The following is an 18,374-nucleotide window of genomic DNA, read 5'->3' as shown; positions in this document are numbered from 1 at the left end:
AGCAATTAACTATGCATCAGATGACAGTGTTCGACAGGAAAACGGATCAGGAGCACTTCATCTCGATGACCGCAGCGAGCAGATGCGTGTCACTCCACAAGGTATGGCTTAACTGCAAGCACTTTATTTTCATTTGTCAGGTCCTATCTTGCTTGCCAATGCGAGTGCATCAGTGTATGGAAATAGCTACATGGATCGGAGCGGCGATGGCTATGCTCAAATGGAAACCCAGTCAAGATACCATAATGGCCGCTATGTCAGCATGTTCGTTTCCCCGAATGCCGACATGACTCTGTACCCAGCAGACAATCACAAGACAATCCAGTTGGTGTAGTTGATGGCATCTGACAAGAGTGTCTTGAACGAGACTGTGTTTACTCAAGACATTCTATAGACTCATAACTACGCTCTGCAAGTCCGTGCAAATCAGTACACGACGTAACGAAATCATAAGCGCATGGTCGAGAGTAAGCTTAATTGAAGTTACTTTAGCATAATATACTGAACACCGAGGATGCAAATTGAATTCTGAGCTGCTCTAGTCAGTGAAAAAGGAACAGTCAAGAGCTCCTTATGTTCGTATAAAACACATTAAAATTGGAGTACTGCTCTAATAATGCTGCAAACTCTCGCTGGTACACGTGGAAACTGATGTGTTTTGAATGCAAAGATAAACGCAAGTTAATTCTTGTTGTACAAAGCAGGCATGGGGGCACAGCAATACACCGAAGAAACAAGAGAGAGGGTCATAGGAATTCGTCGGAAAGAAAACTCTCACGTGTATGGATCTACGATGGGCGTGTAGCAGGAGGACGTCCAGCATAGTGGTAGCAAATGCACCTGCCATGGAAGCAAGATCTACAGGAGTGATCAGGAACACAACGCAAATGTGCAGAATAATTGAGTAAGAGTTTCTCACGACAAAACGTTAATGGGGACTCATTGGCCTCGACATAAATACTAGCAACAGGAGTAGTAGATAAGGTATCAGTAGCTACTTGAATACCTAGGTGATGGACTGTGTCAAGTTGTTTCAGTAGAGATTGCAAGTAGACGTATAAGCAACACAGCCGTAGATTACAGTTAATATTTTGTAAGGCAAGTGTGAACTAAAAGTGTATCTCGAAACGACATCAAAGAAAATACGGAATTAGTTTTATTGAAACCATCTTAGACGAATTAGTATAAAAAGTTCCAGCCTGTTAATAAAATTCGAGTTTCATTAACAATGTATACCTTATGACACATCCCAATCTGGAAATCTATATCTTTGTACAATTTGCCCTAACTGTTAATTTAATACTTATGTTTGAATCAGAAAGATAAAATATACACCTGAAGTGCAATTAGAATTACCAGCTCCAATGAACGTCTACTGTGACATCATTGATTCTGTTATTGTTCGAGATTCAATGGTAAGATTACTGCAGATTATCGACACAAATAATGCGAATCATACATTTGAGAGGTATGCAGTACAAATATTTACTTCCTTCACTTTATATTTTAGTGGAAAATGAATATCAAACAAATACAAATTGTTACAAAATAAAACAAAACTATTTCCACCGTTATTGTTATGACTGATTTGTATCTGGTATACTACTAAAAACAAGAGCTGTTTGGAGTTGAAGTTTGATGACAATATAATTTATGACGTTGTGTTGTCCAATCGATGATTGGAAGAACCATTTTATCAACGTCTGCAAGAGTACAAATTTAATTTACACGAAAAAGGGGAAAGTAAGTTGAACACCACGTTGTAAAGTGGATATCATAAGCTGAAGCGAGATGACTGTTCTTTGTATGATTTTTTTTTTGTAGAGTGATTTTTCTGCTTCACTGTAGATCTTGTTCAGAGTCAGATATGACTGAGTTTGTGGCAAACAATTGTAAGTTAGAGCTCTTGCAACGTACAAATGTACCTGTGGCACGATTCACATTTTATTTTAGAACATAACTCATGTAAAGCAGGCTGAATCCGAAAAAGAATGAGTATTGGAGGGTAGCTAATAATAATAATAATAATAATAATGCAATAATCTAATTACAATAATAATTACCTAAACAATAAAATTTGATGAAGAAAATTGTCACGAGGGGATTCGGATCTGGATCTATCACTTGGCAGTTTCGTATGATACCATTATGCCACAAGTACTTCATGTAAAACTGACATTGTTTCCGAATCATATTTTACCTTAAAATATATCGAAATGTAATATTCCTGCACACCTTGATACAGTTTAAGAAACTAAAAAGTAACTTCTACCGCCTGTTCTCGTTCCAAAGTAGAAGTTAAGCTCCGGCACCAATCTTAAAACCTCAGCTTCAACTAGAAAAATAATCCGATAAATTTTCCTCATTAAGGAAGATCTATGTAGCCTGTTTCTGAATTGAAGGAAATGGTTAGTAACTCAGCTAAGGAATGCTTCTTTTTACGGCCCTCACTATCTCGCCTTGAGTTACTCGAAAGTTTTTTTTAAATTAACAGTTTTCTATAATATCAAGTGACTGATCTCAGTAAGCAAAGTGTAATCCCATTGAACTTCCAATCGGAAAATTTGGGTTAGAATCTCAGCTGGTCCGAACTTTTTAACGTGGTTCTTTTTCACTCCATACTCAGTGTGATAAGCAAATCTTATTCTACGGGGAAGAAAGCATATCTTTAATTGACAAGGATGAGAGCCATTCGAATTAGGTCAATGAATGGAGACGAGAACCTATTTCCTTCAGTTATTCCAAATTCAATAGTTTCAGTTTATTTTAACCATTTTCTAACTCATGTATGATCAATGTTTATCTTTCTTCTCGCATGCAGTATGTAGTGATATTACACAATTATACACAAATTATTACGTCATTCATATATGGTGCTCATTGGACAACATACTTCAAACAATAGAAGTTAATCTTAGAATGGAAAAATTGATTATTCATCATCAAATGCACAGCATAAAGATCTGGTTCAAACAGATTTGTTAACTGTTTAGTCGGCAAGAAATGTTATGTGTAAGTTAAGTTGCATTTATGCAAGCATTTGTAAAACTGATAAATGTGCTGGGAACGAACTAATGACATAATTGCAATCAAAGGTTTTGACACATACGATTGTGACTTACGCTAATTATCTTAGATTGATTTTCGTGCATTATTGTCATTAGCGTAAATTAAACATTTGAATGGCACTAGTTTTCATGTATCTATAAAATGCATAACAAATCGAGAGTATTTTGCTAAGGAAGCAATTTCTTTTTAAAATTTGTGTGCTCATATTAGATTATCGGATTCACAGATGTACATACGAAATGTATTTCAAATGTATTGTGAATCCTACGATACATATTTGTAAGTTAAATCGATATACGGTTGGTGAGAAAATGAAAAAAAGATTTTTGAACTATATATTTGGAAAGCAAATTAAATCAAACTAATTTTTCCTGATTTGCTACTATTTATGAATACTACTTGCTATATGGTGTTGCTATTTGTAAAACTTCCTCTGTTGTTCGTTTCGGAAGAATGACCTTATAAAGACTGTAATTTATGTATGGTCGTATATAGCCAATTGTCAAGAAGGTTGCAGATAATGTAGCCGGTGTGCATTCCTCAACGTCACGGTAGTTTAAACTTGAAGCTGGTAAGCCTCTAAAGTACAAATTCAAAACGAAACTTATGAAATCTATTAGAATAAAAGATTTGTTATTCAATCAAAATAGCTAAATTTATATATAGCTTATTCAGTGCCTACAGAAACAGATATCATATTTGCCTATCTTGTTTAGGTTTTAGTAAGTCATTCGGTTTTGTAACTTACAAGTTTGTAACGTGCCTCTAAGTGCTCCGCCCTGGGCCGCTGGTTATAAAGACCAGGACAAATAACGGTTTGCGGGATTTGTAGTATCAATGAATAGTGTATATAGTTGTAGGTTAGCATTCAAATATTTCCGTGAAATCCTTATCGGGATTCAATCTAAATTTCGAGTTATTTTTTACTATTTCTAGCACAAATACTTCTATAAATAGTATGAAACCTCAATCCTCTAAATGAAATTGTGAAAAGTAGGTAATACGGATAATTGAAATATCTGATTTTAACTTGAAAATTTTATAACAGAATTTGTAGAAAAATAAATATGATGTACAGAAATATATTTTCAACAAAATATAACAATTGAAAGCTATATTGAAAATAAGTATATTCATCAAAAATTATCTTGCTTTTTAAAGCTAGGTTGAATGGTACTATGATTCTTTACAGCAAGAAGTACACCTTTAATACATGTTTCAATAATTAATCTAGTATAAAGTAGACCTCCTAAATTTTATCAATCCAATTAGAAATCTATATTTGTTCAGTAGGAAATATGAATATATAAAGAGAATATTTTATAATCAAAAAATTACATTCACCGAATTTATTAACTAACGATCAACCATCGTTCACTTTCGGGAGGAATGTTTCGATACGCCTCTAATAACCCGTATACAAATTCACAGCAAATATAGAAACATCGAATACTCACACAAATTAATAGGTAGATAATTAAAGAACTATTATCAAATTCATATTATTCTCGATTTTAGAACACTGTAATTTTTCAAACTATACAACTTTCATGAAGACCGTTATAGATTCACAAATCAAGAAGAGCTTAACCTTGCCCAGTTCGACATATCGTTTCGAATGGCTGCTTAGGCTACCGGCAGCTCATTCGAACGTATATATACAAGGATGAATCAAAAAGTAAGGTGAAATTGCATGTCAAACTCATAGTATTGTGTGTAGCTAATTAATTTTTTCATGTTACAGGTAATCTGGTAATAGAAGTGTGACGGCTTGTACAACATTCTATGTCCACCCGTCTGGTGCTGAGAGCAACTCAAAGATGGGGCAACGACTGGAACATTACACCAATGAGGAAGTGCGCGGTGTCATTCGTTTTTTCTGGGCCAAGGGAACAAAACCATGTGATATTCATCGAGAATTGGTGCAGGTCTACGGAGATAGTGTTATGTCGCTGAAACAAGTGTACGTGTGGTGTAACGCATTTGCAAGTGGTAGGAGTACTGTCACAGATGATGGCAGAAGTGGCAGACCATCAACGTCCATCACCGACATGAATGTGGCTGTCGCCGATGCCATGATTCGTGAAGACAGAAGAGTGCGGTTGCAGGACATTGCTAATGAATTGAATATCTCTTATGGTTCCGTAAGCGATATCGTGCATGACCAACTGGGCTTCACAAAAGTGTGTGCGAGCTGGGTACCCAAGCTTCTGAGTAACGAACACAAAAACCAGCGAATGGGCACTTCCCTGAGCCACCTCACGTTATGCCGACGAAGGAAATTCATTCCTTCATCGCATCATAACGGGCAATGAAACTCCGATACCTCTATGGACACCTGAATCCAAACGTCAGAGCATGACATGAAAACATCCATCGTCACCACAGGCCAAGAAATGCAAGACAATAGCATCTGCCATAAAACAATGGCTACTGTCTTTTGGGGCCGTCTCGGTATTATTCATGTTGAATTTCTGGAAAACGGTACGACCATTAATGCAGATACCTACTGCCAAACCCTGGACAGGCTGAAAGCAACCATACGGCAGAAACAGTGGGGGGCACTCCGAGAGGGCGTGTTGTTACTGCATGATAACGCACGTCCACATACAGCCGAACGGACCCGTACATACCTCCGCGGGTTCAAGTGGGAAATTCTCGATCACCCTCCGTATAGCCCTGATTTAGCCCCGTCGGATTACTATTTGTTCGGCCCCCTGAAGCAACATCTCCGTGGGCAGCGTTTCCAGACACTGAGAGAGGCACAATAGGCTACACGTACCTGGTTAGGAAATCTGGAACAACATTTCTTTGAACAGGGCATGGATGATTTGGTGCCACGTTGGAATAAATGTTTAGACAACTACGGTTCCTTCTTCGAATAATAGCATGATACCATAATTCAAACATAGCAAAGCTTCATCGACGTATCTCTGTACGCTTTTCTGTAAATCAACAATTCACCTTACTTTTTGATTGACCCTTGTATATATATATATATATATATATATATATATATATATATATATATATATATATATATATATATAGTGTCAAAGAATTCCACCGACAAACTTTGGGAGGTAAATCCTCTCATACGAAGAAACAAAAAGTCTTAGTAAACATGGGTCCGGAAACGCGTTGTTTCGGAGATATAAGGCACCGAAACCGTGGGAAATGAATCTCCAAAGGCGTATATTTCAGAAACTATTCAACGTAGAGGGTGCGGTTTAAAAACTCACCAACGAAGACAAACCTGCTCTTGTTAAACATGCATGTTTCATAATCTTGCAATGCCTGCGGAAGGGATTCCCCAAAGGAGCATAGGGATTCCCGGATAATCTGCCGAGTGAAGATGGCTCGAAAGGGGTATGAATGGACGACTTCCTCACCCGTTAACAGTACTTCCTGGTACCAAGACGATAACTCAAACGGATACAAAATAATGGATACTTGTATACCTGTTGTGTGTGGTTGCATAACCGCCACATACTGATGATGCCCAATAATGAATTTCGGAATATGAAGTACTGCGAATATGCAGTCGAAGGTTCGTAGTGAAGCACGTGCGGTGTTGCTACAACATAACACACGAAGCAGAGTGCTTGAAATTGTGAAAACACTTGATGCAAAGGAAACCCCCAAATGGCACGATAGCGAATACAGTCAGCACATTTCCAGATATGCGTAATGTTTAGCAATGGCTACAAATATCGTTATGTCTAGTGAACTGAGTGAATGTCACTAATGAACGAGACCCAATGTTAAGTACATTACATGAATGATCTGATTAAATGTATAAGAGATTTGTGATTTGAAATCATATGCATTATCTTAATAAGTCTGCAACCATCCACCTGATTTCAATGGTACTTGTTCCTTTCAGTTGTTACATCGTTACGTGGATAAGCAAGGAAGCAACAGAAAGCAAGATTGCACGTTGGCGCGCCGTGTCGCGGGGTCAATCCCCACTAAGAGTCCAAGCTTTGGACTCAACAACTAAGAGATGGATCGGATCACATTTGAAACTTTGGGTCCCGTCTCCATATAGCGCCGCTGCTGAAAAGGGACGTTGAACATCTTAACAAATAAACAATTAAACAATAAACAATTGTTATAAACGTACAATTGAATGATACTGTAGTGCGCGAATGTGATATCTAAATGAATTGGTTTAGCTCGTTAAATTAAACGTTAAGTCCTGCTACGGTTTCGTTTTCTCTTCGGGTACCCAAGCCGCTCGTGTTAACGGATTCCAAAATATGTAAACAGAACTATAAACCACCTTTATATTTTATATCTTGTCTTTATTCCTCCATTTAAAGTTACATCAAGATTGTCTTCGTGTCCATTTTGTTAGGTCTATAAGGCGGGGACGTTATTACAAAATAATAATCATAACGTCATACTCTTCTCATGTTTGTTTTTGCTTACAATGCAACTGTTGGAGCCTCAAATCTATACGCCTATTCCAATTTAGCAACCACAGTAGATTAAGTGTAGAGAGAACCGGGTACGATCATTGTGTGCAGTAGCCGATCTTGAAAGTAAAAACTGGCGGGGGAGGGGGTGTCAGTATTTTGCTATGTAAAATACGTGATTTGGACTGCGTTTTGGTATTTATGACATTAGTGATTTTCTAGTAACGCAGCAAAATTGGGGGACCAAGGCCCCCCGAACCCACCCTAGATTCGCCACTCTTTGTTCAACCATTCTGAGTGGCTTTCTTCAGTTTCACAAGTCGAATGCCAAGATGGTACCTCTATAAACGCTCTGGCCGCAAGATCCCCTGCGTTTGTGTCTGAACTTTAGTCGTCGGATGTCATTAACTCTCATAATGTAAACAGATTTAGGCTGCACTTAAATGCACACGCAGTCGAACTCTGGAGGGTATTGTCGACCTTGAAAAACAAAAACAACATTGATTATCATTTTACTGTGTGTAAGGAAATTGGTCTCTGGTCTTCTTTAAATCTTAAAACATGTAAGAGGTATTTCAGTTTCACACGATAATTTTAACTGAGTCCAGAATATTCAACAAAAAATTGTCCTTGAAATGACAGTAGATAGCATTTTTCTTACGTCCAAAACTGTTTATAGGAACAAATATACGATAGAAGAGATAAAATAAACATTGATTAACAGAGTCATGCTGTTAGTGGGATTCGACTCTAAGCCATATGACAGACGAGCACCTAAAAAGCTAGTCTACCGAAGACTGACGTGTATTCTGGAAGCGATTGTGCTTGTGTGCAGTGCTTACTGTCTGTGCTTTATAAAACACCGTAGTGGGAAATGGAGTTTACTTGGGCAGAATTAAGTGATATGCATCTGGCATATGGTGCAGCTTTGGCAAATGCAAGGGAGGCACAAAGACTGTATAGAGAACGTTTTCCAGAACGACGGTGCCCCCATCACACTACATTTACGTCAATTGATCGGCAGCTGCGAGAATCAGGTTCCTTACATATACACCGGCCTGATGCAGGAAGACCACGAACAGTGAGAACACCAGCATTCGAAGAGAATGTGTTGGACCAATTTGAACAAAATCCCTGAAAAAGCACGCGGGCCGTTGGACATGTGTTGCATGTTCAGCACCAGCAAATGTGGAACGTCCTACATAAAGAACATTTCTATCCATATCCCACACGTGTGCGATTTGCCCGATGGTACCTGCGGCAGTGTGTGGAGAATCCGCAGTTCGCGCGGCATGTTTTGTTCACAGATGAGAGTAGTTTTACTCGTGACGGATGTTACAATGCTCATAATAGGCATATGTGGGCAGCAAACAATCCGCATGTAATGTTTCGCCGAGGTCATCAAGAACGATTCACAGTTAATGTGTGGACCGGTATAGTGAATAATGTCTTAGTAGGATCTTATGTATTACCTCCACGACTGAACACGCATACTTAGAGTGTGTTTCTTTCAGAGGTACTCCCGGAACTGCTAGAAAATGTCCCCCTTGCAGTCCGGCGACAAATGTGGTTCCAGCATGACAGAGGTCCACCCCATCGGCCGCGGCGTGTTCAAAATGTACTTTCTGATATGTTTGGGAATCGATGGATCGGGCATGCTGGCCCTGTAGCATGGCCTCCTAGATCACCGGATTTGACACCTATGGACTTTTACCTATGGGGACACATGAAGGAGTTGGTCTACCAGACACCAGTGGAGAATGAATTGGACCTTGTGGGGCATATTGTCGAGGCTTCCGCAAGAATTCGTGTTAACCATGACGTTTTTTCTAGTGTGCGAGACGAAGTGCTTCGACGCTATCTCTTGTGTATTGAAGTCAATGGTTCACATTTTTAGCAGATTTCGTGACGTTGTAAGGTACCAGTGAATTACAAACACCATTTCCTGCATTGACTCGTCTTCTTCTGTCTTTGTGCTTTGTGTATTTTATTTGTGTGACTGGAGGTTATGCTTTACAACATTGCACGGCACCAACTATGCTACTAATATGCGAATCACATTATCGCTATTCCCAGGAGGTCATTTGTCAGCTGCTTCTTACGTATGTTAATACTATACTCCACAATGCTGCATATTTAACATACATTTGTCCACGATAATTTAGGTACATTTTGATAGCGGGTTTGCATCTAGTTTCAACAGCTCTCAATTACTCTGCTTCGTGTATTATGCTGTAGCAACACCGCACGTGCCTCACTACGAACCTTCGACTGCATATTCACAGTACTTCATATTCCGAAATTCATTATTGGGCATCATCAGTATGTGGCGGTTATGCAACCACACACAACAGGTATACAAGTATCCATTATTTTGTATCCGTTTGAGTTATCGTCTTGGTACCAGGAAGTACTGTTAACGGGTGAGGAAGTCGTCCATTCATACCCCTTTCGAGCCATCTTCACTCGGCAGATTATCCGGGAATCCCTATGCTCCTTTGGGGAATCCCTTCCGCAGGCATTGCAAGATTATGAAACATGCATGTTTAACAAGAGCAGGTTTGTCTTCGTTGGTGAGTTTTTAAACCGCACCCTCTACGTTGAATAGTTTCTGAAATATACGCCTTTGAAGATTCATTTCCCACGGTTTCGGTGCCTTATATCTCCGAAACAACGCGTTTCCGGACCCATGTTTACTAAGACTTTTTGTTTCTTCGTATGAGAGGATTTACCTCCCAAAGTTTGTCGGTGGAATTTTTTGACACCCGATATATATATATATATATATATATATATATATATATATATATATATATATATATATATATATATATATATATATATATATATATATATATATATATATATATATATCCTCACAACATTGTCAAGGCTCTATATTGGTATTTTACATTTAAAATTGCAACCGGGTGTTTCTGACTGTCGTATATGGTAGTCCGATCATCACCCTTGTTCTTCGCGCGCACAGAAATTCGAAGAACTAAAAACGTACTCTGTACACAAACAGTTTATAGTTGTGAACTCGGAAAGCCTGGTACTTCTGCTTGTCAAGGTCAAAAAGTGGGAGAAAATGGGATGTGTAGAATGTAAAAAGGGTGCAACAGTGATTGATGCTTGTAAGAAACATATTCATTTGTAGTTCGTGCACATTCCGCCTGTAGCGCTATTGTGGCACAACGTATATTGAAACTGTATAACTCTTCTATACCGCTTGTAGGTCTGTTGGCGTAAGTGACGACCGAAACTATGTTGTCAGCTCTGACTGCGATAAGGCACTGTTGTTCTGCTTTTGCTTTTCATTTTTACTCCTTTGTCATTTGTGAGACGCCAAGCATGTTGTTTTTGCTTGTTGCACGCGCTGAACGGGTTCCTGCGGAGCGAAGTATTTAAGTTGACTACATATTCTTGTTTACGATAGAAATATGATAAGTACTTTGAATTATAATAAGGTTTTAAATTGGTTAACTGTTGAAAAAAATAGGAAAATAAAGCTGTACTTGTAAATGTATATTAGTTGAGGACGTAGCTACTGACAGTGTTGATTACAGATTTTCTCATGGAAGAATTTCATTACACTAGAGGTGAAAAGCAGACGTCCATTTAGGCAGCCTCCCCCCCAACTTTTCAGACTCATCGGAAATGGTCTCAATCGTTTGTACAGAAATGTGCAGGCGAAATTTTCGTTTGTACACAATTAGGGGCGCCGCCAGAACGAAAACCCAATCGGAAAATTTGGGTTAGAATCTCAGCTGGTCCGAACTTTTTAAAGTGGTTCTATTTCACTCCATACTCAGTGTGATAAGCAGATCTTATCCTACAGAGAAGAAAGCATATCTTTAATTGACAAGGATGAGAGCCATTCGAATTAGGTCAATGAATGGAGACGAGAACCTATTTCCTTCAGTTATTCCAAATTCAATAGTTTCAGTTTATTTTAACCATTTCCTAACTCATGTATCATCAATGTTTATCTTTCTTCTCGCACGCAGTATGTAGTGATATTACACAATTATACACTCGCATTATACGCATTATACATAAATTATTACGTCATTCATATATGGTGTTCATTGGACAACATACTTGAAACAATAGAAGTTAATCTTAGAATGGAAAAATTGATTATACATCATCAAATACACAGCAGATAACAGATACATCATCATATACATCATCAAATAACAGATCTGGTTCAAACAGATTTGTTAACTGTTTAGCCGGTGTGAAATGTTTGCTGTAAGTTAAGTTGCATTTATGAAAGCATTTGTAAAACTGATAAATGTGCTGGAAACGAACTAATGATATAATTGTAATCAAAGGTCCTGACACATACGATTGTGACTTACGCTAATTATCTTAGATTGATTTTCGTGCATTATTGTCATTAGCATAAATTAAACATTTGAGTGGCACCATTTTACATGTATTTATAAAATCCATAACAAATCGAGAGTGTATTTTGCTAAGGAAGCAATTTCTTTTTAAAATTTGTGTGCTCATATTAGAGTATCGAATTCACAGATGTACATACGAAATGTATTTCAAAAATATTGTGAATCCTACGATACATATTTGTAAGTTTCATCGATATACGGTTGGTGAGAAAATAAAAAAAAATTCAACTATATATTTGCAAAGCAAATTAAATCAAACTAATTTTTCCTGATTTGCTGCTATTTATGAATACTACTTACTATATGGTGGCGCTATTTCCAAAACTTCCTGTAGTGTTCTTTTTGCAGGAACGTTTTTATAAAGATTGTAATTGATGTACCGTCGGATATATCCAAGGACCAAGGAAGTTGCAGATGAAGTAGCTGGCGTGCATTCCTCAGCGTCACGGTAGTTTGACCTTGAAGCTGGTAAACTTCTCACTACAAAGCTCAATTGGCGAGAGCTGGGATAGCACTTCGAACTTCCCCTTGACGCATTTCGTATTCATGGTTGTCAAGGAAAATCTTTTGCCTACTTCGGATCAAAGCATATCATCCAATATTATTGGGAGTATATGTGGGAATCCCTTGCATATTACTAAAGTATGTATTTTGGGATTACATATATGTGGCTTTCTTTAAATTGTTATAGGCCGCCACCCCTGATTTTCTCATGTTCGAAATAACGTGTCTTCCAATGAAGCTTTTCCATGCTTTTTTACTCTCTAAGCTAAGTGCTAAGCTTTCAGAGTATGCACTTTTCAACATAGATCGACATGAACGTTTTGAATTATCTTGGTGTCAGAAATCCCATCTCAAATATTGTTTGAAACACCCTATACATAATACCTGTTCGACATCATACAACGTGCTCCCAAAACTGATTATACGAAAGTTTTCACAATATTCATCCATCTATTTATAACAATCACATCATCTTTGTCAAATAAATTTCACAAAATTTTTTTCTTCGAATTACTCACATCTATATTTATTAAGAAAAATATATGCGACTGTGGATAGCTGAATTCCACGATCAGTGGGTTCATTGTTTTGAAAAATTATTGCCATGAACTCTGGATCCAGGGCCGAATGAAACCCCTCAGAGGCACTAAGCATTTTTAAAAATCAGGTGTTCCGATATACATCTAATTTAAAACATAAACAACAATCTATATATTAAAATGCTACAGTACCAATTAAGAGCTCAGCTCAGCTCAGCTTGAAAGTGAGGTTGTGTGTCGAGTATCGGACAAAAGTCCCTGACTCGATGATAGCTATAGAAAAGATGATTAGACATTTGGGGGGGGGGTGAGTTAGAATATGAAGTACGACGACGTCATGTGGCCTTCACTGCAACTGTCGCAGTGAGGGGGTAGAGTGTGGGTAAAGAGTTAATGCTACAACCTTGGCGTCCTGTAAGTTCGTCGATGTGTACGCGCTGTGCCAATGGCTACGATAGCGGGGTTGACGTGGCGGGGAATGTTAGCCCAAAAACAAGTATGGTGTTGATGCAACACGTCCCGAATAGGATATATGTTTAAGTCCTCTAAATGTTGACGATTACGCGTATTTCGGTCATGGCCTGTTATGATACGAGCTGCCCTGGTTTGCACACTCTCGACCGTACGCAAGTGACTGAGTGCCGCATGTTGCCATGCTGGACATGCGTAGGTGATTGTGGACAAAATTACCATTTTAAAGACGCGGAGTCTTGTTTCATGACTTGAGGCACTGCAACGCAGAATAGTATAGAGGGCAGACCATTTTCGAAGGGTTCGGTGTTTAATGTCCCTGATATGAAGACCAAAAGTAAGGCCTTGATCTAAGATAACTCCCAAGTATTTTGCATGCAGACGGTGTGGAAGTTCAATGTTGTCATAGTGTAAACGATGGATGGCTCTGCTGCGTCTTTTGCTATAACAGACTGCAACGCTCTTATCCACGTTGATTTTTAGGCGCCAGATGGTAGCCAACGTTGAAAGACATTGAGTTGGCGCTGCATGTAGTGGTAGGAAAGACGAAGATTGCTGCTGTTCGTGAAGAAAGCAGTGTCATCGCCGTATGTTACAGGAAAACAGTGTGGCACAATGGGTAAGTCTGCGGTGTATAAGGTGTAAAGCAGAGGTGAAAGAACCGCGCCTTGAGGTACACCAGCTTGAATTGGTTTGGAAGCAGATTGGCCCGTCCCATAGAGACATGGAAAAAGCGATCAAAGAGGTATGAAGTGAGGAGTTTGAGATAAGGTAAAGAGAAGCCTTGTAAGCGAAGTTTATAAATGAGGCCACACTTTATCAAACGCCTTCGATATATCAAGGTATACACCCACAACATATTGTCGTCGATTAAAAGAGGTAGTCAGGTGGTCGACTACCCTCACTAATTGGCTTGTTGTGCTGTGGTTAGCACGAAAACCAAATTGATGGTGGGAGAGTATATAATAAGTGGTGACGTGTTCGTGAAGCCGGACGAGAAGCACTCGTTCGAAGAGTTTACTCACTTGAGATAACAGACTAATTGGTCTATAGTTTTCTGGGAGAGTCGGATTTTTACCTGGTTTAGGGAGAAGAATGACTTTCGCTTCTTTCCAAGCACGAGGAAAGTAGCAAACCTGAAGGATGCCTGTAAATAAAGCAGCAAGATAAAGGAGTAGCTTCCGTGTCCCATGTTTCAGTAGTTCCGGGCGGATGTGATAAACTCCAGGCGCTTTGTTGTTGGGGAAGTGACAAATCTGACGCTCAACTTCCCTTGGTGTTACCATCTCAGGCAGGGGAAATATTGGTTGAAAATGGAGCATGCACATAGTGGCCCGAACGTCCTGCCGAATGAGGGGACGACAGGAGTCGCATTAGGTGTAAACTTGCGCTCTAAAGATGCAGCAAATAAGTCTGCTTGCCCTTGGTCGTCATGTATGACTCCATGCGGACCTTGTAGTATTTGAGTGTGAGGAGAAGTCTCTCGGCGCTGGAAACGGCGGGAGTACTGCCAAATTTTAGTGCCATTAAGTGTGACCTCACGAAAAAGTGTCTCGCAGTACTGCTGGGTTTGTCGTCGAGTGATGGTCTTGATTTTGCGGCTTAATGTGTTCCATAGCGTTTTGTAGAGTGGATGTCTGGTGCGCTGCCAAGTACTTCGAGCCCAGCGTTTAAGATGGATGTAAAGACGAAGTAATGGAAGTCACAGTGTGGATCGGACTGCGAGTCAGGAAGTATTGATGTGCTGAGGGAGTCAGCCGTACGTAGAGCAAGCGTAAGATGGGCGACCGCTTGATCAATTTCCGCAGGAGAATTTGGACGAGTGGCTATGTCGAGTAAAGAATTTAATTTCTGCTTATAAACATCCCAGTTCGTAGTTCGGGAGATATGAGCAGGTGCAGGACGGGAGATATGACGATGCGAAATTTTGAAAAGGACCGGATCATGATTTGAGTCTAGTGCTGAGATCACGCAAGGACGTGTAGCTAAGATGGTATCTTTGCTTAGGAGTATGTCCAGCACATCCGGTTCTTCGCCTGCTTTAGGATGGTGAGTTGGATCAGGTAGCCCATAGGCGATGAACGGAGATGTGTGCAGATATCGGTGTAATAGTCGTCCGTTTTCGTTGGAACCTCTGGAGTGCCATTCCCCATGTTTGGCATTGAAGTCCCCTGCCAATATGATTTTGGGGCCCAAAGTCGAAATGGCGTCGAAATCATTGGGATCTAAGTCATGTGCTGGAGAACGGTAGCCCGAAACCAATATTAGAGGGATCCCGGCGAGGAAAACTTCTATAGCAAGGGCTTGTAGTATGTGTAACGGGGGTAAAATGAGTTGTCTAGCCTTGAAACATCGTTTCAGAGCAATCAGTAAGCCTCCTTTACGTCTTTGAACTCGATCGAGGCGAAATAATTGGTAGTTGGGCAGGCTCCAGTGTGTAACCTGGGCAGTGAAGTAAGTTTCCTGTATAAGCATGATGTCTACCTGATGTTCAGCTAGAAAACGAATTAGGAGACGCTTCTGGTCGTTAAGACCATTTGCATTCCAGGTTACAATTGTTATAGTGTTATGAATGAGTGGTTGGTTAGAAGCAGCCATCAGCAATTATGTCAGCAAATGCCTCTATGACAACAGCAGCCTTGGACGCAAGATCCGTGGCTTTCCGAAGTCTAGTAAATCCTTTCTTGAGATGAGAGATAATGAGGCCAAAGTTGAAGGTTTTGATATAATTGAGGAGTGAATGGAGATTGAAGTCGTTGGAGGATGGTGTAGACGCACTATGTAGTGTGCTGGACGTAGAGTGAGCATCCTGATTTGGTGGTGCAGTACGGTCGCTGCGGGATGCCTTATTGTCCAGTGAAGTAGTTACATTAGGACCTGAGCTAGTTGATTTCTTGAGAGCATCTGAGTAGAAGCGAAAGACAGGGCAACCGCGATAATTGGCTGGATGGTCCCCTCCGCAGTTTGCACAGGTTGCTGGCGTGGATGCATCTGGTTTGGCACAGGTTTTCGTAAAGTGACTTTGCCCACACTTAGGTTGAGCTTTGCAAGTGTGTTGTGAATGACCAAGACGTTGGCAGCGGTAACACTGCAGAACACTCGGCGGCCGATACGGCTCAAATGTAACTTTATAATGAAGCAATCCTGATAGGTTGTAGATCTCCTGTATATTTGGAGTTTTCTCGAGGGAGATGAGAAAAAGTGGCATGAGAACTCTCTCTCCACCAGTGACACCCCGACGAGACATTTGATGAATCGTGAGTGGCTTAAAGCCTAAAGTGAATAGTTCAGACTGAAGATCAGCGACGTCTGTATCGATGGGTAATTTGCGAACGACAACCTTTACAGGTTGGTCACTCTTGGCGATGCCAGTAGCGTATTCTGTTTTCGTCTGTTCGCAGTAGTTTCTTATAGTTGTGAAATCGTCCGTAGAAGATACCTGAATCACGATACGTTGTTTGTTATGCCGAATCTGAGGCGATTCTCTGAGGGTCTTGCAAAGGCGTTTGGTAAAGTTGTAAGTGTTTTGGACGCCGTGAATGTAAATAGAAGGTGGTTTAATCTCTTTGGTGGGTTTAGGTCGTGGCTCGATCACAGGAGACCCGTCAGCTGTGAGAGAGGCTCAAATCTGTTGCGCATTTGTAAAGCAGGGCAGTCTGATGAATGTTGTTGGCTCAGTGTGGACTCCAAGGACGAGCGACGTCGCTTGGGTGTAGTAACCAGGGTAAAGTCCATGACATTGTCGTCCTGCGGTGGAGCAAGGGATGGAACTTCAGTCGCTGACAGATTAATCGAGCATGGTCGTGGCTTGGCAGTAGCGCCGGAAGTGGTGGGCCGCCCCAGCGGGACAAGAAAGTCCTCAGGCCGGTATTGAGATCTGCTGACTTTCTTCGTTGGGATCTTAGTCTTCTTTTTCGAGATGACTGGCTAGGATGTAGCCATCATAGGAGCTCAGATGATGAGTGAAGCTGATATATCAAAAGTATAAGCTACCCTCCGAAAAGGAGAGTAACATGATAAATCGTTTAGCCAAGAGAATTAGCAAGGTCGTCAACAGATAATATCAATTTGGTGGGCCACCTCCGTGGAGGTTTAAAAATAATTCGACGGTTGTTTCCTTCACCTCAATGAGGAAAGTAATCCAACCGTATATACGAAGATCGCGACTAAAAATTCAACCAATGCGGATGGAATGCCTAAGTGACTCGCTTATTTTTCTCCGCGAGCTACGGATACCCTTTTTTTAAACCTGGTTAGAGCTCCAGGTGGCCAGTTCAATTAAGAGCGTTTTTTATAAGGGTAAGGGAATAGGGTTATAAGTGAACTGGATAATCCTTTATTCATCAATTATTAACTGATTTGGTCAAGGTAATACTCCTACTCCAAGCCATTAGATGGTTACGCCCTCTCTTTGGCATATATGCCTTTAGATTTACATTGATTGTTAACACTGTGAGATGGTCAAAGTGTAGTTATATAAACATGAGGAAAAGTGAGCATACTAAACTAGGTGTTACTGAGAAATAATAATAATAAATCAAAAGTAGAACACATATGTGCAAATATATATATATATATATATATATATATATATATATATATATATATATATACATATATATACGAGATGCTAAAGTATAAATATGATAGAAAAACAAAATGTATCACAAATGTAATAGAACTTAGAGCAATGATGATGAAGTGCAAACACAACACAGACATAGTTAAATTAGCAAGACAGATGCAGTGTTAAATCTTCTGTCCCGGGGCGACTCGGGACTGATGAAAACAGGTGGAAGCCATTGTTAATAATGAGAATTTCAGTGCTAATATGGAAAAATATGAGGAAGATGATCATTAATGAAGTAAATGTCATATATTTCCCGTTCGTCAGCAGTAAGATGTGCATTTTGGACAAACAGAGATACTAAGATGTTTAACGGTGAATGTTTGTA

The 18,374-nt window shown here is 39.8% G+C and overlaps 1 protein-coding gene across 1 annotated transcript; it reads left to right on the top strand.

The window, feature by feature from the left end:
• Window positions 1-4,889: 4,889 nt before the first annotated feature.
• Window positions 4,890-5,384, top strand: LOC145684579 (protein GVQW3-like). Its single transcript, XM_081756971.1, has one exon. It carries the CDS (start codon window positions 4,890-4,892, stop codon window positions 5,382-5,384), a length of 495 nt encoding a protein of 164 aa, XP_081613097.1.
• Window positions 5,385-18,374: the final 12,990 nt, after the last annotated feature.

Source organism: Thermobia domestica, chromosome 5 (assembly GCF_964235325.1).
Source record: "Thermobia domestica chromosome 5, izTheDome1.hap1.1, whole genome shotgun sequence".
NCBI classification, from domain to species: Eukaryota; Metazoa; Arthropoda; class Insecta; order Zygentoma; family Lepismatidae; genus Thermobia; species Thermobia domestica.
Note: the sequence above shows the minus strand (reverse complement) of the source record. Positions and strands in the feature narration are given on the sequence as shown.